This window comes from Triticum aestivum, chromosome 5A, assembly GCF_018294505.1.
Source record: "Triticum aestivum cultivar Chinese Spring chromosome 5A, IWGSC CS RefSeq v2.1, whole genome shotgun sequence".
Lineage (NCBI taxonomy): Eukaryota > Viridiplantae > Streptophyta > Magnoliopsida > Poales > Poaceae > Triticum > Triticum aestivum.
This window is the reverse complement of record NC_057806.1, coordinates 195848537-195875841: the sequence shown is the minus strand read 5'-3', so window position 1 is coordinate 195875841 and position 27305 is coordinate 195848537. Positions and strand designations below refer to the sequence as shown.

At 45.6% G+C, this 27305-nt stretch overlaps 1 protein-coding gene across 4 annotated transcripts; it reads left to right on the top strand.

Moving 5' to 3' along the window:
- The first annotated feature begins 21680 nt into the window (after positions 1–21680).
- Positions 21681–26961, top strand: LOC123102772 (cyclin-A2-1). Of its 4 annotated transcripts, none has more exons than XM_044524200.1 (12): positions 21681–22246; positions 23020–23331; positions 23443–23740; positions 24079–24185; positions 24388–24480; positions 25170–25303; positions 25481–25556; positions 25654–25730; positions 25830–25863; positions 25953–26102; positions 26190–26324; positions 26408–26961. In XM_044524200.1, the coding sequence occupies exons 2-12, from the start codon at positions 23026–23028 to the stop codon at positions 26522–26524; spliced, it is 1527 nt and encodes a 508-aa protein (XP_044380135.1). In that variant the 5' UTR covers positions 21681–22246; positions 23020–23025; the 3' UTR covers positions 26525–26961. The 4 variants fall into 4 exon arrangements, with proteins under 4 accessions (XP_044380135.1, XP_044380133.1, XP_044380134.1 ...); XM_044524198.1 differs by having other exon boundaries at positions 21681–22252; XM_044524199.1 differs by having other exon boundaries at positions 21681–22252; positions 23016–23331.
- The last annotated feature ends 344 nt before the right edge of the window (positions 26962–27305 follow it).

The following is a 27305-nucleotide window of genomic DNA, read 5'->3' as shown; positions in this document are numbered from 1 at the left end:
GGCGATTTACAATATTGGGCCTTAAGCTGCCTCTAGGCCTTTAGGCCTTCTATAAGATTTAACAAACTATCGCCTTGAGTGTTTACTGGGCTTCCTTTGTGACCCGCCATTGGTCTTGACCCGGCCTGGGCGGGTCATAACTGATAGCTATATCCCCAACATTAGGCCCCAGGTTGACTTTGAACTTTGTTCTTTGTCAATCTTCAACATTTAGCCAAAATCCATCTTCTTATCCTCGTAGGGGTTTTGTATAACCCGCCATGATGTCATCTCTTGAAAACACAAAAAACTTTCATGACGTCATCTCTCAACGGATCTTCATCTTTAATGCTTCCCGAGAATCAAGGCGTCCATTTAGTTGGATAACCATTATTTGGGTCTTCCTCGATTTTTGCACTCGTCTGTTCGCTTTTTTCCTTATAAATAGGCACGCGGCCGGTTTTTCTCATTCTCCTCTCTTCTTCGTCTTCCTCCTCTCGCGACCTCCGCTGCTGCTCGAGCTCCGCCGCCGTCGCCGAGCATCTCATCACCGACCTTGGCCGCTGCATCAACCAGACCTAGTTCAGAGAACAGCGGCGATCTTCCTTGGAGAATCCGTAGCCGTAAGTTCTCGTTCTCTTATTCCTCAGATCTGCATTCAAAGCTTCTAGGTTTTGCCTCATGTTCTTCATAGTTCTTCGCGGTTTCTTCTAGTCCTTCCACTGCCTCCTCCTCTTGATCCAAAAAAGATGTATGCTTAAACGGTAGTTGTTTGGTGCCTACTTTTGACATTAGTAGATCCTTTTTCTTGTACAAGGGCCGCATTCAGAACTGATGAACTCATCTGAGCTATATTTTTAGGTCTAGGAATTTTTTTCATTTTGAACGGCCATTTGATCCATATTAATATCCAGAAGTTAAGAAACCCGTTTGTCTCCATACTTAACCAATTTCTGCCGCTGGTATTTCTCAAATGTCTGTAGTCATGGCGGCTTACTGTGTCGGCTTACTTTTCCTTATATGACATTAGCCCTTAATTAAGCCGCCATTACCCCCTATATCATCTTGTACTTTCATCATATTTATTGAATTGAACAGGCATGTTACCTTCCTTTCAGTACGTTTTTGAACACCATGTCGTCCAAAACACCGATTGTCTGCAACTGGGTTCCCTCAACCGTAACTGAGGAATGTTTGAAGGAGTTCTTCTCCATAGGATTTTTGCCAGGAAAAAATGTCATGTCTTACCGTGCACCTGACCCGGACGAAGAATGAACCAATCCAAAAGATGGTGAAGTCATTGTCTTTACTAACCACATGAACCGTGGCTTTTCACCGCCTGGCTCAATGTTCTTCAGAGATGTCCTCCATTTTTTCAAACTCCACCCTCAAGATATCGGGCCCAATTCCATATCCAATATCTGCAACTTCCAAGTGCTCTGTGAGGTGTACCTTCAGGAAGAGCCGGCCGTGGAACTGTTTAGAGAGTATTTTTATCTGAACCGACAGAACGAGTGCACCAACGGCCTTAGCTTGGAGCTTGGAGGCATCTCAATTCAGCGTCGTCAGGGCGCTATCTTCCCCCTCATAGTCTTGCCGAGTCATCCAAAAGACTGGAATCGGACTTGGTTCTATTGTCAAGACACTTCACCAGCAAACGAGAAGCCACTGCCGGGTTATCACACCGAGCGTCTTGACTCAAAATTCATGCTCCCTGACAAGCTTACTGTTGCCGAACGGAAGAAGATGATCCCATCAATTAAACGGATTAACGCCTTATTAGGGAATGGCTTAACCGGAGTTGACCTGAACCGCTGCTGGATCTCATGGCGGGTTATCCCTCTAAGCCGCCGATCAAAACTGATGTACGAGTATGGTGGAGGCCCAGATGACTCTCTTCGTCACAGCTCCGTTCAATTAACGGAAGAAGATATTGTTTCAATGTCAACCCTTCTGGTGAATGGAAAATACGAAGACTGTAGTAAAGTTGGTTTAAACCCCTTCTACAAGCTTAACCCGGTGCCAAAAGTAAGGAAACTCTGATCTCTCTCCTTTGTATTTTTCCCAGGCGTATTGTTTTTTAATACTTGCCTGACCTTTCATCTTGTTTTTACCTGTTTATAGGCCAAATCTGATTTCTGGAAAGTTAAATATGACCACAAAGCTGCCAAGAAAGCGAGAGTCGCCGCTATAACTGCCAAGAAAATGACCCGGAGGTCTAAAAAGAAGAAGAAGAGTACCGCTGAAGACATGATGAAGCTTGACGATACTTCTGAGTCGGAGGTAGCCCTTGACTCCCTTGGCCAATTTTTTGATAATCTTATTAACACTGATCATTACCAGGATGACATTGGGGCCAGTCAGGCCATGGAAGAAGAGGTAACTATTTCCTCCGACTCAGCCCATTTTCCAAGACAGAAACTTCGAGTCGTAACCCAGAAAGTAAGGTTTTCACACCCTTTGGCTTATCTGGATCCTCACTTTCTTTTGAAAAAGCAGCAACATGAGAGCCGTCGTCAAGCCCGGGATGAAGGCGAACCGCCTGTTATTCTTCAACAAACTCCTCAAAAGCGCCAGAATGAGGTTTACTTCTTTGTCTTTGACTTTCTGCTTAATGGATCCTTTCCCTTGCATTACTTAACTTTACTTTATCTTTGCAGGAGGTGTCTCGCTCTTCTGGCGACTCATCTCAGACCCAGTTTCTGGCCTTCAAGACTGCCCCTGGGTAAGGAAAAATCCTCTTTCCTCCGTGTTTTTCAAACTGTATCTTTATACTGACAGTCTTATAATATTTCTCTTAGTGGTCAAGCTAAGTCCAAGAAGGCAAAGGCAACTAAGTCGGTGGAAGACCCGCCAGTTCCTATCCCTGAACCGGCCATGCCCTCTTCTCATCCGTTAACTGATACTCCAGAAGACCCGCCTGTCAACGCAGAAGCAAATCCTCCTGAGCCGTCGGTTGATGAAACCACCGTTAACCCATCTGCCACTGGACCATCCAGCTCGGCTAACCCGCCGTCACCGTCTTCTCAAGACGTTCTGATCACTGGGAGCCGCTTCACTGAGCCGGGGAATCCCACCGTGTTGGCTCGTCATACTGTGAAACAAGAGGCGCTGGAAAAACAAAAGGTGTGTTTTGATATTTCGCATTATGACCATCTGAATGCCAATGACATATTATCCGGCTATCTCAGCCATGTGCACTCCAGCCATGACTCTGAGATCGAAATGGTCAAGCAGTTGCAACTGAAGTACGAGGTATGTTCTTCTGACTTACTTATATTCTGCCAGCCCCCAAGTCTTCAGATTATGAGAAAACCGGAATGATCTGTAGACTTTATGATATAGGCTTAGACTTTACCTTTAGATTTTTCTAGAGTTCAATAAAATAGAACAAAACTTCACTTGTAGTCCCCAAGGGCTGATTCATTTGATCATAAATGAGTCGGTTCTTTGAATTTTCATAACCATCTTGTACCGAACTCAACAAATACTGTAGTCCGGCTTACCCTTGAGATACTTACTGAATATCATACATTAGCCCCCAAGTGCCAAGTGTTATTACTTTGTAAAGTACTTGGGACTTGAATTATAATAGAATCATAAAAATTTGTTTTGGCATACATTAGCCCCCAAGTGTCAAGTGGCTTTGCAGTGCAAAGGCACTTGAGACTTAAATCTTGAATTTTGAGCTTTAATACACCTGTATATGTCTTGCAGAACACCCTATCTGAATTGGGTTCGCAATTGACTGACGCCAAGACCCGGCTGGCGGATCAGGAGGCAGAAATCAAGGCTTCCGACTCCAAGCTTCAATTAAGTCTTGGTGAGACGGAAAATCTGAAAAAACATCTTGACTACCAAGAAGAAAACCTGGGCTGAAGAGAAAACACTGCTGACACAACGCGCCGAAAAGGCGGAAGCAGCTCTTGAGGAGGTTACTACAGAGCTGACCGGCTTAAAGAACCAAGTATCTCAAATGGTATCCGCCATCTTTGGTAAGCCATCTGTACTGACCTTTTGTATCTTATGCTGGCCCGGAAAATAAACCGATGGCTGATCCTTTGTTTATATAACATGTGCAGGCCCACGAAGCAAGAATTTGAGACAAGACAATGCGATTAAACTGAAGGTGGTGTATACCTTAGTAGAGCAATTGTACATTGGCGCACAACGGGCACTTGCCGCTATTTCTCCCGCAAATCAAGGACCCAGCCGGCTCAGCGATGTCTTAAAGAAGCTGTCAATCTTACCTGCCAGGTTCCAAGAAGTCAAGCGCTCCTGTGCCAGAGCCGGAGCCTTGACTGCCCTAAGCCACTCCAAGGCTTAGGTGCCATATCTAGACCCGGCGGACGTAGGCAGAGGGTATCCTACCGTGAAGGAAGATGGATCTCCCTTTGACTAAGATGACTTCATGGCTTGCGTACGCGGAGTTCGACCTCAGGCGACTACTCTTGGAGATGAAACCAATATCGACAAGTATCAGCCGGGTTTTGATGTGGAAAATAAGAAGATGGCAACTCCCTCATACAAGGTGATAGATTTAATCCCGCTTGTTCGTGAACATACATTTGCTCCGGAAATTGATCCGGCCGGCCTAATCGACGAAGAAGCAGAATTTATTGCCGTGAATGGTTTTGATTGGTCAAAACCCAGCTTCCAATCAGCAGAGGGCGGTGAACCGGTGAGGGAGGAGTGATGACCATCTTCACGGGCTTGTAAAAGCCTTGTAATAGATTAGTTTTGAAAACACTACATATTCTGCCTATGCCATCGTGCATAAGACACCGTGTGTTACTTTGTGCTTTTCTGATGTTAATGTATGCATCATGTTTATGGTTGTCCCTGCAATACTTCAACCATGTTCCTGTAGATAAAAAGGAAACAACTGGCTTGGCGGCTTAGTACCAAATGGGTCAGAACACCCGGTTTATAGCCAATATTTTTTATCATAATAAAAAACAGAACCAGATGTAAAAAGAAAACAAGGCTGAAATAACCTTTGATTAATACAGAAAGCAATTGTTCATAAACAATAGCCACACCTGTACCTTTGATCTCCTGACCACCGGTTTAAATGACCCGGGTGATGAAGTTGATAATCCTGTCTTTTTGAGAAGTCAATGCTTCTAAATACTTAATGATTATCATGCCCTGGCAGCTTGTTGTCAAATAGTCCAGCCGGTGAAAAGACCATGCTCATTATTTGTGAAATTGAGACAACTAAAAAACCAATAAGGCAAATAACAGGTGGTAAACAAAATTGACCTTGTAATTAAAGGTTGGGGGTTTCTGATTCGAATACGATCAGTAAACCGGACCAAAGGGGTTAAGCTAAGGTTCGAATACGACCATATAGCCCCCAGTGGCTTTGGCGTTGCGCCGATCAAGAGGGTACCGACAGCTATGTTCTCTTTGGTTCGAATACGACCTATGTTTGAACAGGAAGCCCCCAAATGACCTTGAGAGGTTTTTAACGACCCTGATTCGAATACGATCCAAGTCGGACCCAAAAGGGGTTAAGCTGTGATTCGAATACGATCAAGAAGCCCCCTAGTGAGTTTGGCTTTGAGCCGATCAAAAGGGTTACGACAGCTATGTTCTCTTTGGTTCGAATACGACCTATGTTTGAACAGGAAGCCTCCAAGTGGCCATGATAGTTGCAGCTAGATTCGAATACGATCATAAGCCGGACCAAAAAAGGTTAGACTTGATTCAAATATGATCAGCTCCTTAATGGTCATTTGAAAATAGTAGTAAAAAATAATAAAGATGTGTAATCTTTCTGAAAAGAAAAGAGACCGATGGTCCTGCTTTATTACTTATCATAATATATATAACGTCAACATATGTACATGATGAGAGCCGCTGGCTCAGGTGTAGTATGGCCGAAGTTGAGCAATGTTCCGCGGCCGGCGGGTCTCCTCTTCCGACTTACATGAGTCTTTGTGCTCTCGACGTTAATGAGGTAATATGACCCGTTGTTTAAGTTCTTGCTGACCACAAAGGGCCCTTCCCAAGGTGGGATAGCTTGTGTGCATTTGATAGATCCTGGATGAGCCGGAGCACCAGGTCACCTTCTTGAAAAATCCTAGACTTAACCCGGCGGCTGTGATAATGGCGCAGGTCCTGTTGGTAAATTGTTGATCGAGCTGCTGCTAAGTCTCTTTCCTCATCTAACAAGTCAAGTGCATCCTGTCCGGCTTGTTCATTGTTAGCTTCAACATAAGCCGCTACGCGGGGCGAGTCATGACGGATGTCACTAGGCAACACTGCTTCCACTCCATAAACCATGAAGAAAAGTGTATAACATGTAGATCTGTTAGGGGTGGTGTTGATACTCCACAGCATCGAGGGTAATTCCTCTACCCAACAACCCGGCGTTCGCTGCAAGGGAACCATAAGCCGGGGCTTGAGACCTTTTAAGATTTCCTGATTTGCTCTCTCAGCCTGACCATTGGATTGAGGATGAGCTACAGAAGAAACATCAAGCCGGATATGCTCGCGCTGACAGAACTCCTCCATAGCCCCTTGGAATAGATTAGTGCCATTGTGAGTGATAATGCTGTGTGGAAAACCAAAACGGAAGATCACCTTTTTCATGAACTGAACCGCTGTGGCCGCATCACACTTCCTCACTGGTTCTGCCTCAACCCACTTTGTGAATTTGTCAACTGCCACTAAAAGATGTGTCTTTTTATCCTTAGACCTTTTGAAAGGTCCGACCATGTCAAGCCCCCAGGCTGCAAACGGCCAAGTGATGGGAATCATCCGCAGCTCTTGAGCCGGCACATGTGCCCGTCGTGCAAATTTTTCACATCCATCACATCTACTGACCAGATCTTCTGCATCAGCGTGAGCCGTCAACCAGTAAAAACCATGACGAAAAGCTTTGGCCACCAGAGATTTTGACCCGGCATGATGACCACAATCGCCTTCATGGATCTCACGAAGTATTTCTTGGCCTTCTTCAGGTGAAACACACCGCTGAAATGCTCCAGAGACGCTACGGTGGTATAGTTCTCCGTCGGAAATCGTCATTGACTTAGACCGCTGGGTTATCTGTCGGCCAGGGTCTCATCCGCTTGCAGCTCGCCCCGGGTCATGTAAGTCAAGAATGGTACCATCCAATCTGTGATGACGTGAAGAGCCACCACCAACCGCGCCTCCGGGTCAGGAACGGCTAGATCTTCTTCTGTAGGTAACTTAACAGACGGGTTACGCAACACATCCAAAAAGGTGTTAGGTGGGACCGGCTTACGCTGAGATCCCAACCGGCTTCGTTCTTCCTACGGTCAATGTGCTCCACCTGATAACCTTTAAAATGCCCTGCAACAGCATCAACCTCACGGCGATAAGCCGCCATGAGAGGATCTTTGGAATCCCACTTGCCTGACACTTGTTGAGCTACCAAATCTGAGTCGCCAAGACACCGGACCCGGCTTAGGCTCATCTCTTTAGCCATTTGAAGACCATGGAACAACGCTTCATATTCTGCTACGTTGTTAGTGCAAGGAAACATCAGCCGTAACACATAACAAAATTTGTCACCTCAAGGGGATGTTAAAACAACTCCAGCCCCCGAGCCTTCCAACTGTCTGGACCCATCAAAGTGAATAGTCCAATATGTGTTGTCTGGTTTCTCCTCCGGCATCTGCATCTCTGTACAGTCATTAATAGAATCAACCAATGCTTGAGACTTGATCGCAGTACGTGGCACATACTTCAACCTGTGGGACCCAAGCTCAATGGCCCACTTGGCGACTCGTCTAGTGGCTTCTCTATTTTGAATGATATCTCCCAAAGGAGCAGAGCTAACCACAGTGATTGGTTGACCTTGAAAGTAATGTTTGAGCTTCCGGCTCACCATGAACACCCCATATACGAGCTTCTGCCAATACGGATATCTTTGTTTGGATTCAATCAACACCTCACTGACGTAGTAAACCGGCCGTTGAACCGGATGTTCCTTGCCGACCTCCTTGCGTTCCATCACAATTGCCACACTAACAGCTCGCGAGTTGGCGGCTACATATAACAATAGCGGCTCTTTCTCAACTGGAGCAGCCAGGACCGGCGGCTCAGCAAGCTGTTTCTTCATATCCTCAGAAGCAGAGTTTGCAGCATCGCTCCAAACAAAATCATCCATTTTCTTCATCATTTGATACAAAGGCATTGGCTTCTCCCCTAACCGGCTTATGAACCGGCTCAAAGCAGCAACACGACCTGCCAGTCGTTGAACGTCATTGATGCATGTTGGTTTGGCCAGGGATGTGATTGCCTTAATCTTATCCGGGTTAGCTTCAATACCTCGGTTGGACACCAAAAAACCCAAGAGCTTGCCAGCTGGGACTCCAAAAACACACTTGGCCGGGTTAAGCATCATTTTGTAGACCTGGAGGTTATAAAAGGTCTCTTTCAGATCTGTGACCAAGGTTTCCTCTTTCCTGGATTTTACCACTATATCATCCACATAAGCATGAACATTACGCCCAATCTGATTGTGAAGGCAATTCTTCATACACCGTTGATAAGTTGCCTGGGCACTCTTGAGCCCGAAGGGCATAGACACATAGCAGAAGGCTCCAAACGGAGTGATGAAAGTTGTCTTCTCCTAGTCCTTGACTGCCATCTTGATCTGATGATAACCTGAATAGGCATCCAAAAAACTCAAACGTGCGCAACCCGCCGTAGCATCAATGATCTAATCAATACGAGGAGAGCGAAAGGGTCAGCCGGACAAGCCTTATTTAAATCGGTGTAATCCACACACATACGCCAGGTGCCGTTCTTTTTGAGTACAAGCACCGGGTTGGCTAACCACTCTGGGTGAAAGACTTCCACAATGAACCCGGCCGCCAAGAGTCGGGCCACCTCTTCTCCGATGGCCTTGCGCCTTCCTTTGTTGAATCGTCGGAGAAACTACCTAACTAGCTTAAACTTTGGATCAATAATGAGAGTGTGCTCGGTGAGTTCTCTCGGGACACCCGGCATGTCAGAAGGTTTCCATGCAAAGATGTCCCGGTTCTCATGGATGAACTCGATGAGCGCACTTTCCTATTTTGGATCCAAATTGGCACTGATGATGAATTGCTTGGATGAGTCGCCAGGCACAAAATCAACCGTCTTGGTGTCATCAGCTGACTTGAATTTCAACACCGGTTCACGCTCCGTTTGTTGGCTTCTTTAGAGACGTCATGTCTGTCGGGTCAACATTATCTTTATAAAACTTCAGCTCCTCCGTTGCACAAACAGACTCAGGGTATGCAGCATCTCCTTCTTCACACTTCAGGGCAATTTTTCGGCTTCCATGTACTGTAATGGTGCCCTTATAACCCGGCATCTTGAGCTGCAGATACACATAAAACGTCCGAGTCATGAACTTGGCGTAAGCTGGCCGTCCAAACAAAGCATGGTATGGGCTTTTGATCTTAACCACCTCAAAGGTTAATTTCTCCGCTCTGGAATCGTATTCATCCCCAAAGGCTACTTCCAGTTCAATCTTGGCAACTGGGTATGCCGATTTGCCAGGTACCACACCGTGAAAAATAGTGTTAGATTGCTTAAGACTCTTATCAGTCAACCCCATCCGGCGAAATGTCTCATAGCAGAGGATGTTGATGCTACTGCCTCCATCCATGAGCACTTTAGTAAATTTATATCCACCAACCTGAGGCGCTACTACCAAGGCCAGGTGACCCGGATTGTCAACCCGGGGAGGATGATCCTCTCTGCTCCACACAATAGGCTGTTCTGACCATCGTAAGTAACGCGGAATCGCTGGCTCAACGTCATTGACAACCCTCTTGTGAAGCTTTTGGTCCTTCTTGCACAAGCTAGTGGTAAACACATGATATTGCCCACTATTCAACTATTTTGGGTTGCTCTGATATCCGGATTGCTGCTGATTACCTTAGTCGGGTTGTGGATTATAACCTCCTTGGTTACCCGCATGTCCCTGACCGTGAAAACCGCCTCCACCTGAGCCGGCGCCCGGGCCATGAAAGCCGCCTCCACCTGAACCGCCACTAGGGCCGTGACTTCCATCAAATGCATTTGAATTCTTGAATGCCTTCATGATTGTACAGTCCTTCCACAGATGGGTGGTTGGCTTCTCCCGGGTGACGTGTCTTGGACAAGGTTCATTCAATAGTTGCTCAAGGGTGGGACCTGACCCACCCGACCAAGGGAGTTGCCTACCCTTGCGCCGTTGATTGTTGCCCTGCGCATTGGTGTTAGCCACAAATTCATCAGCCTTACGTTTATTACCTCCTTGATTTGCCGGGTTATGTTGGTGACCCTTGCCGTTGCCGTTCTTCTTTCCCTTCCCTGTCTTTTCTTCATCAGACACAGGGTTCTTGGTACTATCAGAATCAGCATACTTGACGAGAGCCGCCATCAACTGGCCCATGCCATTGCAGTCACGTTTAAGCCGCCCCAGCTTCTACTTCAGAGGTTCAAAACGGCAATTTTTCTCCAACATTAAGACTGCCGAGCCGGCGTCCATCTTATCAGATGAATGAATTATCTCCTTGACCTAGTGCACCCAATTGGTTGTGGACTCACCTTCCTCTTGCTTACAATTGGTCAGGTCCACGATTGACATAGCTTGTTTGCATGTGTCCTTGAAGTTCTGAATGAACCGGGCTTTTAACTCCACCCATGAGCCGATGGAATTGGGGGGCAACCCTTTTAGCCAAGTACGAGCCGTTCCATCCAACATCATGGTGAAATATTTAGCCATTGCCGCGTCGCTGACCTCCAACAGCTCCATGGCCATCTCATAACTTTTTCAATCCAGGCCCCAGGCTGTAAATCGGCCGTGTAATTAGGCACTTTACGAGGCCCCTTGAAATCCTTTTGCAAACGCTCATTACGTATGGCCGGAACCAGGCGGAACACCTGCGGTTCTTGTGGCCACTCCTGCCTCAACCGAGATTGCTGGATAAGCCGAAAACATTTGATGAGCCGCCTGTTCCGCCGCCAGTTGAAACGCTCGCTCAGCCTCTTGTCGGATCCTCTCCTGATCCGCCAAGTTAAGGGCTCTAGCCTGTCCCGGCTCATGCACGTGCGGCCGGTTGCGGCGTTGAACATTGCTTGACATGTCGGCTGAATCCATACGCCTACTGTAGCTTGGGCTCCGGCTCGGGTGAGGGGTTGAATGGATCCTGTCTCGACTGTAAGAGTACGCATCCTGCTGCGCCAGAGTTGTTTGAAGAAGTTCTCTCACCCTTCGTGTTTCGATTGCCGTCGGAGAGTCGCCCTCCATCGGGAGAGCCGCCAAATGAGCCGAAGCTGCAATGAGGTTTTCCAAGGGATTGGAGAAGTGACCCAGTGGTGTTGGTACATAATGAGGTGGAGTGGTATGTATACGAGGCGGTTCCATGGCGCGCGGCTGAACCGGCGCCCCGGGTGTCGTGATCCGATTTGCCTCTAGCGGGTTACTTGCCCCGGCCCCGAGCGTATGAAAAAGGTTCCTAGGATCAAGCGTTAGAGGTAGACGTGACTGAGTTTTCTGATGCCTTCTTCTCATGACCTTGTTTGACGCGTTCAGATCCACCGAGAGCCGGAAAGTCTCTGCCTGAAGCTGCTGAGCACGAGCGTCCAAAGCCGCCCTCTCCGCGGCCATCCTGACCTCCTCTGCTGCTAAATTTTCTTTAGCTTGTACCATCTCCTCACGTACGCGTGCCACCTCTGCATCATGCTGAGCTTGATTCGCTGGCTCTACCATGGCAGTCAACAGGATCATCAGTTTATCCATGAGGTCCATCAGAATCTGAGCCGGGGGCGCGCGGGGTCTCCTGACCCGGCTGCGGCCGACCCGGTGGTTGTTGCTGCCGCTACTGTGGAGTTCTGCCCCGGCTGTGTTCCTGCCATGAAGACTCTGGCCCAATTCGGCGGCTCAAGGGGGTCCGGAATACTGCTGCCATCGGAACAGCCCCCGAGCATGCCATCATGCAGCTGATACAAAGAGTCCGTCTCTCCCGTTGATGATGTGGCGTCAGAATAGACGGGCGTCTCACCACCATCCACCGATTCTTCAGAGTATTCACCACCGTGGACGCAGCCTACGAAGGCATGCTTCACGACAGATTGAACACGGGTGGACCTCGCGCGCTGAGCCGTTTCGATGAGGTTGGTGTGGATGTTCGTCTCAGGGCCCGATTCGCCGATCCGACCGATGAAGACATGAATTCCGCCGAAGGGGACCCGGTACCCGTACTCAATTGAGCCGGCCTCGGGGCCCCAACCTTCGTCGTCGATGTAGAGCTTGCCGCGATGACTATTGGTCATCCGGCCCACAGCGTATCCCTTGAGCCCTTCGAAGTTTCCCTTCAAGAACTCAAATCCACCGTGCGCTGGCCCCACGGTGGGCGCCAACTGTCGTGGATTGTCACGGCAGATGTCCTAGCAAAAGGACTTAGTCGTAGGGCCATCGCAACTAGGAAGCTTAAAGGGGTTAATCGGGACAAAGGACACAAGAGGTTTTATACTAGTTTGGCCCCTTACAATGAAGGTAAAAGTCTACGTCTAGTTGTGTTGGTATTGCTGGGGTTTTGATCACCAAGAGGCTAGTTCACCGGCTTGGTTATCGATCCCTTGTTTCTTTCCCTAAGCCGCCACCGGGTCGTCCCCTTATATACACGGGTTGACGCCTGGTGGCCTACAGAGTCCCTGCCGGCTCATAAATCGAGTCCGGCTTGGTGACTTCTTTTACATGCCTTTCTTTACAAGTCTTTCCTTACATACGGCGGTTTACAATATTGGGCCTTAAGCCGCCTCTAGGCCTTTAGGCCTTCTATAAGATTTAACAAACTATCGCCTTGAGTGTTTACTGGGCTTCCTTTGTGACCCGCCATTGGGTCTTGACCCGGCCCCTCCTGGGCGGGTCATAACTGATAGCTATATCCCCAACAGAACCCATGGCCTCGCACTCCCATTCGGGTGGACCAATGGCGTTCCGACAAAGCCGATCTACTGCCATGACACTCTCCCGGCCACTCCGACCCACTCCCAACTGGGCTAGTCCTGGGTGGCCCCGTGTCTACCAAAGACACAACGACCACCGTCGTGGCCAAACGTCCCTCACGAGGACAGGATCCATAATAATAACAACAACGGGCACACAAGGTTATGTCTGCTTACCGGGCCAGGGTACCGCACGCCCATAACCTTCCCTAGTTGGAGGCACCGGCGAGAGGCACGACAATAGACCTAGTTAGGACCTTCCCATAAAGGTAAGCGTGGTTGCACTGGTCAGTTCGATATGGTGGCACCATGACTCAGCCAACAGGTGTTCAAGTTCAATTTAATCCGGTTAAACTTGAATGCAAATATGCTGAGCCATGATAAAATAACATGATACAATTACAATGTATGAGCATGATATCAACATAAGCACGGGGGCAACATAACTAGCCACCATATCAACAATGAATCATCTCCAACTAAGCATGGCATAATGAAGAGCATGAATATTACTAGTACAACACTACTCATAGCATAACATGACCACTAGCATCAACAATAAACATCATGCAAGAACATATCAACAATGCCATCATGCAAGCATTTAACCAACTGGATGCAATGGAACATGCATAACAACGGTACCCGGGACAGACGGTAGTCATGCACCGAAGACCATTACCAACATCAACATATACTACTAGCAAGCATACGCATATGAAAAGAATACTAGCAACTAGCAGGGCATGACAACTAGGTGCATAACAACATAGCAAGAAAGTAAGCATGAATCCATAAGCATTACCGAAACAACTATAACCATATTTTAAGCAAGCAAACATTTAATAAATATTCAAGTTGAAAACCATGGCTACTGCATGACTATCATGCAAGTGGGTATTGTGGCTTGCCTAGGGTGATGGAGACTCCAGGAAGAAGTGCGGTGAAGCCGCGGAACGACACGTCGGACGGTACATTCTCGGAGGGGGCTGATTAGAGGCAAGGGCAAAATGGTCATTTTCACTGTGAGAACACCTAGTGAAAATTTTACCAAAAGATAGAACTCGACGATATGAAGAAGTGAGCGTTGGTTTCACCTCAAACGGAGTTACGGTTGAAAAGTTGTGAGGAGTTGAAGATCAGGGACCAATTTGTGAAGACTTTATCACCAGCAAGTCCCTCAAAGCTGAAAATAGAAAATGCCTTTCAGAGGAATACGTTTTCAGAACTGAGAAAACGTATTCGAGGCTGAAGTAGAACGAGAGTACGCTTTCCTTAGAGGAAAACATATTCTGGGAAATACTTCTCCACTTACGCTGAGCTGGCAAGGGGTGGGGCCGATCGGGTCGTCTCCTTCCTCTCGCTCCTGTGCTCCCGTGAGCAGAGGAGAGGAAGCAGGGGAGGGGCGGCAAGGGGGCCAGCCGGCTCCGGCCACCTCCGGCCATGGCGCGGCCACCGGAGGGGTACGGGGCGGTGCAGCGCCTCCTCCTGGAGCAGCAGCAGCGCTGGGGAGAGGCAGGGCGACGACGGCTCGTGGGGACAGGGACACAGGCGGCGGACTCCGGTGATGAGCCCGGCCAACTCCGGCCACCTCTGGTCAAGCTGAGGGAACCGGCGGGCTCGGGGGAGGGCCGCGCACCCATTCATAGGAGTAGAGGGCACCGGGGACGACTAGAATGGCCGCGGGGAGAGGATGGCAGAGAGGACCGAGGCGGTCGGGGCGGTGGTGGAACTCGGTGGTGCGGCCATCTCCGGTGAGGGGCGATGGGTGGGGCGGCTGAGTGGGATGAGGCGAACTCGGTGGACATCTCGGAACGGCGAGGGGAGGCTTGGGTTGGCCGGAACCATGCCGAGGCCGAGGCGGCCATGGCGAACTCCGGCGAAAAGAAGAAAGGGCCGAGGGCTCTAGTGGGCGAGGAGGCTTGGGGAGAGGCTGGTGAGGTGAGGAGGGACTCGGGGCACGCTTTAATAGCCGCGGGGAAGGCTCTGGATCTCACAAGCTAGCTCCCGACCAAGCTTTAATGGCAGGCAGAGGCAGGGCGTGGCACGGGCATGGTGTTTTCGAGACATTGATGGGGAACCATGACGAAGCACCGATGCACGGAGACGTAGTCGAGCACGGGCGAGCTCCTGGACAAGGTTTGAGGTCGAGAAGAGGAGGGAGGAGACGAGCATAGTGGCTGGAACAAGCCAGAGCACGCCTGCAGCCATGACGCAAGCGTGATCACCACGCGCACTGGCACAAGCGGCGCTCTTTGACGCGGCTAACCATGTCCAGTGTATGGACCTTGGTTCCCTTAGTCCAAATGAAGAAATAAATCGGTCTAGGGGCAAAGAAGAGATTTGCACTTAGCTTCAAAAGTAAATCGGTAAGAAGGTGTTTGTAACTTCTTGTGGTTAAACCAGCTAGGTAACGTGGTAACTAGTTTGTCTGATGATTATCACATACTAAGGTGATGCTGATCACCAAACATCAGACTAATAGGAGGCATTTAGATGAGGGTTGCAGTAGAAAGTGCAAATCTGGCCAGAATCAGGGATTTGGATGATGCACTCACATACTTGATCTCTGTGAGCTGAAATTTGGCAGAGAGGGGTTATATGAATCTTCTGTAAATATTTCATGCCATTTGGAAATACCAAAGTGGCACTTTCTTCACAAAGTTTCATTCTGGACAGAAACTTGGAAAATTTTCACAGGGCAATTGGATTAAATAATTGAGTTAAAACTTGGTGGAGGGAGTTTATATGGATACGAGAATGCCCTGGAATATTTTGAGCTGAAATGAAGCAATATAAAATATAGTTTCTTCACAAAATGAAAATCTGACCAGAAACTAAGATTTGGAGTTGGGCTCACATAGATGAGTTAAATGAGCTCATATTTGGAGGAGAGTCATTATTTGATAATAGGAAGGTCCTTGAAAAATTTCAATTCATTTGGATATGTCTAGCTTGTACTTCCTTCACAATCACTTCCCTCAGACAGGAATTTTGAAAAATTGCTCAGGAATATTTACTAGGAAAATTGAGTTGAATTTTCGCATGAGCCGATGATATGGACAGGAAAAGCTGTCCAAGAAGTTTTGGGTCAATCAAACAAATATAAATAGCACTTCCTTTGCAAAGTGTCATTTAGGACAGAATAGGAAAATAATTATTGGAGGATTATTTTTGAACATTACAATGAAATATTTTGACATATTTGAGCAATATAGGACCCAAAAAAATTTATGAGAATTATTTGGGAATTTTAGGAGTGACAGAAATATAGGTTGCTTCACAACCTAGGGTTTTAAGGGTTATTCCTTTATCAGAAAAGGAATATTCCCAACAAAAGAATTGTGGGTTAGGTCAAGGATGGAAATGACATGATATTGGGATGATGATGAGGGTTACAAGCCACTATAAAACCTAGGAAGACATGATCTTCCCAAGTTTCAGAACCACATAGCCATGGAAAAGCAAAACAAAACCGGAAATCCAAGAAAAAGAAAAGGGCAAAAAATCCAGGCTGTTACAGAGAGAGAGAGAGAGGAAGCTATCTAGCTACTAACTACGGATCCGAAGGTCTACAAAGAACTACCCACGCATCGTCTAGATTGGATCTGGTGGTTCTGGACTCTACGGTGGCTAGATCAATATTTCGTCGACTCCCCTAGGGTTTTGGGAATATTGGGGTATTTATAGAGCAAAGAGGCGGTCCGGGGGGCACCCGAGGTGGGCACTGCTACCTCTTGAGCATGCATTGGTTTTCCCTTGAAGAGGAAAGAGTGATGCAGCAAAGTAGCATAATTATTTCCCTTAGTTTTTGAGAACCAATGTATCAATCCAGTAGGAGACTACACGCAGGTCGCCTAGTACCTGCACAAACAATCAATAACCTTGCAACCAACATGATAAATGGGTTGTCAATCCCTTCACGGCCACTTGCAAAAGTGAGATCTGATAAAGATAATAAGATAAATATTTTTGGTATTTTTGTATAGATTGTAAAACAAAGATTGCAAAATGAATAGTAAACTAGAATTATAGATCGGAAACTTATATGATGTAAAGTAGACCCGGGGCCATAGGTTTCACTAGTGGCTTCTCTCATGATAGCATGTATTACGGTGGGTGAACAAATTACTGCCGAGTAATTGATAGAAAAGCGCATAGTTATGATGATATCTAAGGCAATGATCATGAATATAGGCATCACGTCTGCGTCAAGTAGACCAAAATGATTCTGCATGTACTACTATTACTCCACACATCGACCGCTATCCAGCATGCATCTAGAGTATTAAGTTCATAAGAACAGAGTAATGCATTGGGCAAGATGACATGATGTAGAGGGATAAACTCAAGCAATATGATATAAACCCTATCTTTTTATCCTCGATGGCAACAATACAATATGTGCCTTTCTGCCCCTGCTGTCACTGGGAAAGGACACCGCAAAATTGAACCCAAAGCTAAGCACTTCTCCCATTGCAAGAAAGATCAATCTAGTAGGCGAAACTAAACCGATAATTCAAAGAGACTTGCAAAGATATTGAATCATGCATATAAGAATTTAGAGAAGAACCAAATAATATTCATAGATAATCAAATTCATAAACCCACAATTCATCGGATCTCGGCAAACACACCGCAAAAGAGTATTACATCGAATAGATCTCCAAGAACATTGAGGAGAACTTTGTATTGAAGATCAAAGAGAGAGAAGAACACATCTAGCTAATAACTATGGACCCAAAGGTATGTGGTAAACTACTCACACATCATCAGAGAGGCTATGGTGTTGATATAGAAGCCCTCCGTGATCGATTCCCCCTCCGGCAGATCGCCGGAAAAGGCCCCCAGATGGGATCTCACGGGTACAAAATGTTGCAGCGGAGGAAACGTGGTTTCGTGGCTCCCCCGGATGTTTTCAGGGTATAAGAGTATATATATATGCGAAAGAAGTAGGTCGGTGGAGCTCCGTGGGGCCCACGAGGGTGGGGGCATGCCCCCTGCCTCGTGGAAGCTTCACGGACTTCCAGACTTGTACTCCAAGTCTCCAGGGTTGCATTTGTTCCCAGAAAGATCCTCGCGAAGGTTTCGTTCCGTTTGGATTCCGTTTGATATTCCTTTTCTGCGAAACACTGAAAGAGGCAAAAAACATCAATTTGCACCGGACCTTCGGTTAATAGGTTAGTCCCCAAAATAATATAAAGTGCATATTAAAGCCCATTAAACATCCAAAACAGATAATATAATAGCATGGAACAATAAAAAATTATAGATACGTTGGAGACGTATCAGGCACAACCCACCAGGGGGCGCCTGGGCCTCCTAGCGCGCCCTGGTGGGTTGTGCTCTCCTCGGAGCACCCCCAGGCGCAGCCATGGCCCATTATGTTCCTTCTGGTCCAAAAAAATCTCTGTAAAGTTTCATTGCGTTTGGACTCCGTTTGGTATTGATTTTCTGTGATGTAAAAAACATGGAAAAAATAGTAACTGACACTTGGGACTATGTCAATAGGTTAGTACCAAAAAATGATATGAAATGACTATAAAATGATTATAAAATATCCAAAATTGATAATATGACAGCATGGAACAATAAAAAATTATAGATACGTTGGAGACGTATCATCCATTCAAATCATCTTTCCACCATAGCCAAATCTGTGAGAGAGAGTTGAGTGTTGGGGAGACTATCATTTGAAGCACAAGAGCAAGGAGTTCACCATCAACACACCATCTATTACCTTTTGGAGAGTGGTGTCTCCTAGATTGGTTAGATGTCACTTGGGAGCCTCCGTCAAGATTGTGGAGTTGAACCAAGGAGTTTGTAAGGGCAAAGAGCTCGCCTACTTCATGAAGATCTACCCAAGTGAGGCAAGTCCTTCGTGGGCGATGGCCATGGTGGGATAGACAATGTTGCTTCTTTGTGGACCCTTCATGGGTGGAGCCCTCTGTGGACTCGCACAACCGTTACCCTTCGTGGGTTGAAGTCTCCATCAACGTGGATGTATGATAGCACCACCTATCGGAACCACGCCCAAAATCTCTGTGTCTAAATTGCGTTTGCCTTTCCAAACCCCTCCCTTTACCTTCATATGCAATATTTTATATTTCGCTGCTATACTCTTAGAATTGCATGTGTAGTTTGATTGCTTGACTCGTGCTAAGTTGCTAAATCTGCCAAGACTTAAAATTAGGAAAAGACTAGATTTTTATTTGGTCAAGTAATCTAATCACCCCCCTCTAGACCTACTTTCGATCCTACAAAACCTTATCTTTTTATCCTCGATGGAAACAATACAAGACGTGCCTTGCTGCCCCTACTGTCACTGGGGAAGGACACCGCAAGATTGAACCCAAAGCTAAGCACTTCTCCCATTGCAAGAAAAACCAATCTACTTGGCCAAACCAAACTGATAATTCGAAGAGAATTACAAAGATATCAAATCATGCATAGAAGAATTCAGAGAAGATTCAAATAATATTCATAGATAAGCTGACCATAAATCCACAATTCATTGGATCTCGACAAACACACCGTAAAAGAAGATTACATCGGATAGATCTCCAAGAACATCAAAGAGAACATGGTATTGAGAATCAAAGAGTGAGAAGAAGCCATCTAGCTACTAGCTAATGGACCCGTAGGTCTGTGGTAAACTACTCATGCTTCATCGGAAGGGCAATAGAGTTGATGTAGAAGCCCTCCGTGATTGAATCCCCCTCCGGCAGGATGCCAGAAAAGGCCCCTAGATGGGATCTCACGAGAACAGAAGATTGCGGCGGTGGAAAAGTGTTTTTGTGTATGCTTCTGGTGGTTTGGGAATATATGTGAATATATAGGAGGAGATCTAGGTCAGGGGGTCACCGAGGGGCCCACAAGGTAGGGGGCGCGCCCTACCCCCTTGGGCGCGCCTCGTGGCTCTTCTGACTTGCACTCCAAGTCTTCTGGGTGTCTTCTGGTCCAAGAAAAATCATCGCGAAGGTTTTATTCCGTTTGGACTCCGTTTGGTATTCCTTTTCTACGAAACTCAAAAATAAGGAAAAAACAAAAACTGGCATTGGGCTCTAGGTTAATAGGTTAGTCCCAAAAAATAATATAAAATAACATATTAATGCAATAAAACATCCAAAACAGATAATATAATAACATGGAACAATAAAAAATTGTAGATACGTTGGAGACGTATCAACCTTCATATGCAATGTTTTACTTTCCGCTGCTACACTCTTAGAATTGCATGTGTAGGTTGATTGCTTGACTTGTGCTAAATTGCTAAAATCTACCCACAACTAAAATTCGGAAAAGGTTATGTTTTTATTTGGTCAAGTAGTCTAATCACCCCCTCTAGACCTACTTTCGATCCTACAATAGCATCACCATCACCTTGTGCAGCCGGAACGCATCTACTACTTTGACCGTCTTGCTGGATCAAGAAGGTGAGGACGTCACCGAGCTGAACATGTGCTGAACGTGGAGGTGCCGCACGTTCGGTACTTGATTGGTTAGATCGCGAAGAAGTTCGACTACATCAACCGTGTTAATAAACACTTCTGCTTACGGTCTACGAGGGTACGTAAAGACACTCTCCCCTCTCATAGGTATGCATCTCCATGGATATATCTTGCATGTGCGTAGAAATTATTTTGTTTTCCATACAACGTTCCTCAACAGGAGTGTCCTTGACTTGAAGACGGTTCAGGGGCTAGTGATGGTATCCTGGACTAGGGGGTGCTTGCCACGGGCTCCCGAACATATGGGCTGGGCTGAGGACCCCCAAGATTATCAACCAGTAGGCCACGTTTGTCGGGTCCAAGAGCGTTAAGGTGGACATCTTCCAAATACTTGGCGCATACTCCAAGACTTAGAGGTCGTCTTCGTCACGATTACCCTTAGATGTAACCTACCTATGTGTAAATCCTAGGCACCCCTTGTATCTATATAAATCAAATGGCGAGGACCACATGCGACAACTCTCATACACCCTCAATCTTGTGGTAGATCAACATGTAACTTGTACCCCCTCCAAATCAATACTATCAAACATAATGCAGGGTATCATCTCTTCGAGAGAGTCCCAACCTGGGCAAATCATGTGTCTATGTTACCATCATGCCAAGCCTACCAGCTCGAGACCCCTTACTCGCGATCACGCCCCATCAACATTAATTTTCATGTGGTTGTCTTGAGGTGGCAGCCAACATTGTACATCTACTCGGGGAGTAGAAGTGGTATGAAGGACCTCCGGTTTAGGCAGAGACTTCAAATCCATCAGCTAATGAAGGAGCTGGTTTGGTGTGGGGTTTGAAAAATAGACTCATGAATCGTCTTCCGCCTCGCGTACCAAATAACTTTTTTATACAATAGTGATATTCTTTGTTTCACTTTTTATCTTTGGATTCTTATCTAATGGTCCAGAACGGAATCGTGGACGCAAGGAGTAATCTTTTTCTTACAAATTGGATTTATTTCGTACATTTATCTATGAGAAAATCCGGGGGTCACTAAAGAGTTACAACCATCATGGTGAATTACTCAGGTTTTTTATTTTTGAGATCTCGCACTCGGCTCTTTTTTAGGCTTTTTTTTATTTTGAGGAATTTTTAGGCTCTTATTGTCCATCTACGTTACACAAGCTCTTATCCGATAAAGCCCAAGTGACACGTGAAGAGTAAAAAGGCCGGCCCAATAGGCCCCAGGGGGTACGCGGAGGCCGCACTATCCTCCTCTTGTACGCCGCCCCAAATCATCCCGCCTCCTCCCTTCAAACTTCAAAACCCGAAAGGTGGTCGCCGCCTCCGCCGCAGCCGCCTCACCCGGATCCCGCCGGCGCTGGGGAGAGCTTTCCTCTTCGGCACAGATCTGAACGCGGACCGCTAGGGTTCCCGCCGCTGCATTCTCCCCTCGTATACCCTAGAGCCTGCCCGTCCTCCCCGAGCGCAGGGCCCCTCCCGCGCCTCGCTGCCCCACATCTCGCTCTTGGCGAAGCACTCCAGCGACGGCGGCCTGCCTCCTCCAGGACCGGCTGTCGACACATCCTCCCTCGCCGCCGGATCGACGGCAATCCAGTCTTTCTTGCTCGCTCCTCTTGGGCCTCGGCAGATCGACGCGGGCGGCGACCCTCTCGCCCGTCCCTCCCGACGCCGGCGAGTTCTTTGTCCTCACATTCCCCTAGATGCTCTCCTTCCTTGCACACCATGGCCGCCGAATGTGGGCTTTCTTGTTTTAAAGAAAAGAATTTGAGCTTTCTTTTTCAACAACTGGTGGTGCCCCCATTCTTTTGCAAGAACTCATGAATCTGATGGTATAGGTAATCTGATTTCTTTAGTCTGATTACAATATTTCCAAGAATCCTGTACTTGGGTTTAAAGGGTGGGTGGTCTGCAAAATCTGAGTTTCCTTTTTAGAGTTCTGGTTTTACGGCCGTTCTTTAGAGCACTTGCTTGAATAAACTATACAACCCACTGCACCCCCCCCCCCCCCCCCCCCTCATTTGTAGATGCCCTGTCAACACGATTTGGAGATTTTGTTTGCCCAAGTATACAACCGATCTGTCAAAATATAGATGCAGGACGTGACATTACATTTTCTTCTACGTGCTCCATGTTTTGTGCAAGACTTGCCGTCGTGGAACTAAATGCCAGGGCTTATTACAGAATGAAATACCTTTTCTGCAAAAGAAAAAGAACATTATCAGTTTTCGTATTTTGATTAAGTATAATGCAAACTGTGCATCTTGTGAAGTGGGTTTCATGGCTATGGGTTTTCATTTCTTCTCATTTTTCTTTCATAGACACAATACCAGAAAGTAATTTGTTGAAATTATGCGTATGAATAATAACTAATCGGTTGCTTCTATGATTTTTAGATCTGAGGAATTTACTGTTTCTCTCGCTTATGCGCTCCTCTCAGTAGACTGGATAAACTCGTACTTTCACTTGCTTATTTAGCAACGTTGCATGATGCTTCATGCACACCGTAGTCTTATTCCCCTTTCAGTTCTGCAATGCTACTTCTTGCTATCTTGTTTGTTCAGTGCATGAATCCATAATGCCATCTTCATTTTAACCCAGTCAGGCTTAAATGGCTTCAAGAAAGGATATTCCCGTCCTTATTGCTTGCCAAGGTCCCAGTGGCCGCGTCACACGAGCTCAAGTTGCTAATAGTAGTAGAAGATGTGGAGTGGCTCACCCCGCACTGGTACCCGTGAGAACTGAACAAAAACCGACAGCGAAAGGGAAGACAAAACGGGGAGCTTTGGATGAGAATACTTGTGTAAGTGCTGTAGCTTCAGCTCCACACCCTAAAAGGAGAGCAGTGCTCAAGGACGTGACAAACATAAGCTGTGCAAACTCATACAGAAATTGCACTGCTGTGACTAAGCTACAGGTACCAAGATGTTCCACATATTATTACAGTATCCTAGTTTGATTTGTTGACCATTACTTTTTCCCAAACATATATATTCAACTAAATGAAGAGCTATTTCCTTTGTCCCAGTTGAGGCCCACCCAAAAGGTAGGACGAAATCCAAGCAAAAACAAGCAGCGCTCAAAGAAGGTCCCTAAGCCACCTCTTCCTGCTGTTAGTGGAACTTCATTTGTGAATGATTGTCACAACGTTGAAGAAGCTCAGAAGGAAGAGCTTTCACCACCAAAGGAGGAGCCCACTGCTTTGCTTGAAAACAAAGGGTCGTTGTTGCAGAATACTGAATGGAACAGGGAGAGTGGTTTTCATGAGGCATTCTTTCACGGAAGGACCACAGGAGATAAATTTGAAACTGCTAACTCAAACACTGGTTAGTTAAGTCGCGTCTTTTCTCTACCGTTTAGCATCTGGACTTAAAGATAGGTTTGAACATAGAAGTCCAAAAGACTCCTTGGTGATTCTCTTCACTTGTAATTTTACACTTTGTTGCTGGTTGTCTGGTCATATTCTGAGTATATTCTTGAATCTTGACGGTCTTCCTTTTTTGCGAACAAAATCTTGATGGTCTTTCTGTGGCCACAGAAATTATAAATAACAAAGCATATTGTAAATGTTTTGTGCACTACTCATTTTTGACAAATTTGTAGATACTCATGTATTCTGTTTAGTGGGGTACTAGCATCTAAAGAATCTGTATCTTTTTTCCAGGGGACTATGCTGGTTTAAACATTATAGATATTGACAAAGATAATGGCAATCCGCAAATGTGTATTTCCTATGCTGCAGAGATATACACAAACCTAATGGCTGCAGAGGTATGTTGATGTTTTTTGGTAAAAGGGGAGAGTTTCTACTGTTTAGACGGTCTTCTAAATTTCTCATATTTTACATGCCTTATTAAGCTGGGAAGAATTTCATTTTTGGACGCTTGTGTTTCATCTCTGTGCTATGGTGTTAGTATGCTATTTTTGTGAAAGCATTTGAGCGTCCATCTTATATGCTCATGTTATGCCCCAGCTTATAAGAAGGCCTAAATCAAATTACATGGAGACTTTGCAAAGGGATATTACAAAAGGCATGCGAGGAATCCTCATTGATTGGCTTGTTGAGGTTTGTATGGATTGCTTCCGATTAAATTTATACATAATAGTTTAACTACTCCCATGTTTTTACGATTGAGCATTCATCATTGCCATTTCACTGCAACTTCGCATACAAACTTATGTATATAACTTGCAATTATGAAGTAACAAGTTGCATGTGGATGTGTGTTTTTATGGAAGGTAAGAACTCTGCCCATTCATTTCACAGAGAGGAATAGACCTCTAGGTTTTTACACCTGTCCAAGCTCAACTCAATAGCTTACATAAACATTCTTTTTCATTCTTGTCTGCCTGGTTTCTTTGTTTCCCTTCCAAATCTCATAACTATTGGATGCCAGCGCTGGAGGATTTTATATGAGAAGTTTGAATCAGTGGTGATGATCCACTCATGCATTCTTCTTGCACCACATAACTTACCCAATTCCAAATTGAGCCGAACATGACATGATTAAACTCGTGCTGTGGTGGTAACATGTGCAGTATACACATATAGAAAACATATAAGTCGCGACCCTGTGAATAGTGTAGAGGTCAGAATAAGGTATCCGGTGGTCTTCAGCACCAGAAACATACGTTATGCATTTCCCACATGCATAAGGGAAACCTGCATTTTCTTTTGTCCCAAATCAAGATCCTTGTTCCAGTTTAATCTTTAATGTCCATAACTTCTCAGTTTATGAAGCTCTATCTTTGCAGGTTGCTGAAGAGTATAAACTTGTGCCAGACACGCTGTACCTAACTGTATACCTTATCGATCAATTTCTTTCTTGGAAATATATTGAAAGACAGAAATTGCAACTTCTTGGAATAACTAGCATGTTGATTGCCTCGTAAGTTTGTATTTGCTTGATTTTAATATTTATTAATATAAAAAACAATGAAATTGATATGAAGATTTGTTTTGTGCCAAACACATCAATTATGTTTATCGTTTGATTCTTTCTGCTGCCATGGGCTCCAGTGATATCTTTCAGTAGAATCATTTAAAAGTCTACTTCCATCTGCAGAAAATATGAAGAGATCTGTGCACCACGTGTTGAAGAATTTTGTTTCATAACTGATAATACATATACAAAAGACCAGGTACTTGTTTCATGTGTAAGTTTGAACAATTGTTAATTACACATATGCGATGTGTCATTGTTGATCTGCCATAACTGATGTCATCCTGATTCAATAGGTGCTGAAAATGGAGTGCCAAGTGCTTAATGGTCTGGGATATAATCTTTCTGTTCCCACAATCAAAACATTTCTCAGGTTAATGTCTCAGGATGACTAAACATATCATATCATATTTCTATTCCAATACGAAGTTTCTGTTCAGCACTAACAAGCCTTTCCTTGAAATTTTATCAGGAGATTTCTTAGAGCAGCGCAGGCTTCTCACAAAGTAAGACTGGCATCCAACCATATTAGCACAGTTTTAATTCATTTTATATGTATGGCGCTGATCACTAACTTCTCAAACTACATTCCCAGGCTCCTTCTGTAACTCTGGGTTATCTGGCCAATTATCTTGCGGAGTTGACTTTGACCAATTACAATTTCCTGAGGTTTCTCCCTTCAGTGGTGGCAGCCTCGGTAGTCTTTCTTGCCAGATGGACACTTGACCAATCAGATCTCCCATGGGTTCGTAAGAAAACTCTGGATACAGACCTCTATACACCATGTGAACAAGTATTTTTTTGTCTCTAATATATTGTATTTCTTGTGCAGAACTGTACTCTGGAGCATTACACCTCATACAAAAGTTCTGATATTCAAATATGTGTATGCGCTCTATGGGAACTTCAGGGCAACACCAACCGATGCCCCCTTAATGCCATACGTGAAAAGTATCCGCACAAAAAGGTATGCAATCAACATTTGCTGCTTGAGTTTCGCATGAATCTTTTTGTGTAAGCTTACAGTTTTAGAATTACCTGACAACTTAGTTTTATTTCTCGTTGCAGTTTGAATGTGTAGCCAACATGTTGTCGCCGGAGCTGGCTCAGTCGCTCTTTAGTAGACAAGCTAACGACACCAATCCCCTGCTGATCAATGACTCTTAGCAGCATCAATCTCCTGACAACCGTGTGGCCGACAACTCGATTTTTGGAAGATCCTGTAGCTTCCTCCCCCCTCTGATCTAGGTGTGCTGTGTTCTCCGGCGAGCTGTTGTTTGTCCGACCTTTCTCGAGCCATGCAGTAGTAAGTGATGGCTCCCATAAATATTGCTGGAACGTGATTAAGTTGGTGTGTAGGCTGCTGATGCCTTGGGTTGATAATTGTATGATGATCCTATCTGTATAATATCTGCCGTCTGCTTGATTTAACGTAGATTTGCGTTGACTCGACTGTTTTCCAGAGTGTAATGTAGTGTAATGCTCTTAAGATTATAAGAGCGCTTGAATCCAGGATGATGTAACCTGCTACAGGCACATATTACTTGGTTTGTAAATGTAGCCTATGTTACGCCGAACAGAAGAGTTTTCTTTTCTTTGTGAAACTAGGCAAGTGAAGAGCCAGTAGGTAGCTTTATGCAATAGTCCCTCCTTCCCAAAATAAGTGTCAACTTTAGTACAACTTTATACTAAAGTTAGTATAAACTTGAGACACTTATTTTGGGACGGAGGGAGTATGATTTAGTAACTATGAAACTCTCCCGTGGCTCCTGTTGGGTGACTTTAATGAGATTCAATTTTTACATGAGAAGGAAGGTGGCAATTCAAGATCGCAACAGTACATGCATCCTTTTCAGAATGCTATAGATGATTGTGACATAAGGGATATTGGATGTATGGGTCTCTTTTACTTGGCATAGAGGAAAAATAAGAGAGAGAGAGACTTGAC

What these genes read in the sequence shown, in the direction of transcription:
- LOC123102772 (XM_044524200.1), top strand. Translation starts at nt 23,026, where the DNA reads ATGGCTTCAAGAAAGGATATTCCCGTCCTTATTGCTTGCCAAGGTCCC. An exon ending in CTGCTGTGACTAAGCTACAG is followed by an intron (nt 23,332 to 23,442) that starts GTACCAAGATGT and finishes CCTTTGTCCCAG; the next exon opens with TTGAGGCCCACCCAAAAGGT. An exon ending in TCATTGATTGGCTTGTTGAG is followed by an intron (nt 24,481 to 25,169) that starts GTTTGTATGGAT and finishes CTATCTTTGCAG; the next exon opens with GTTGCTGAAGAGTATAAACT.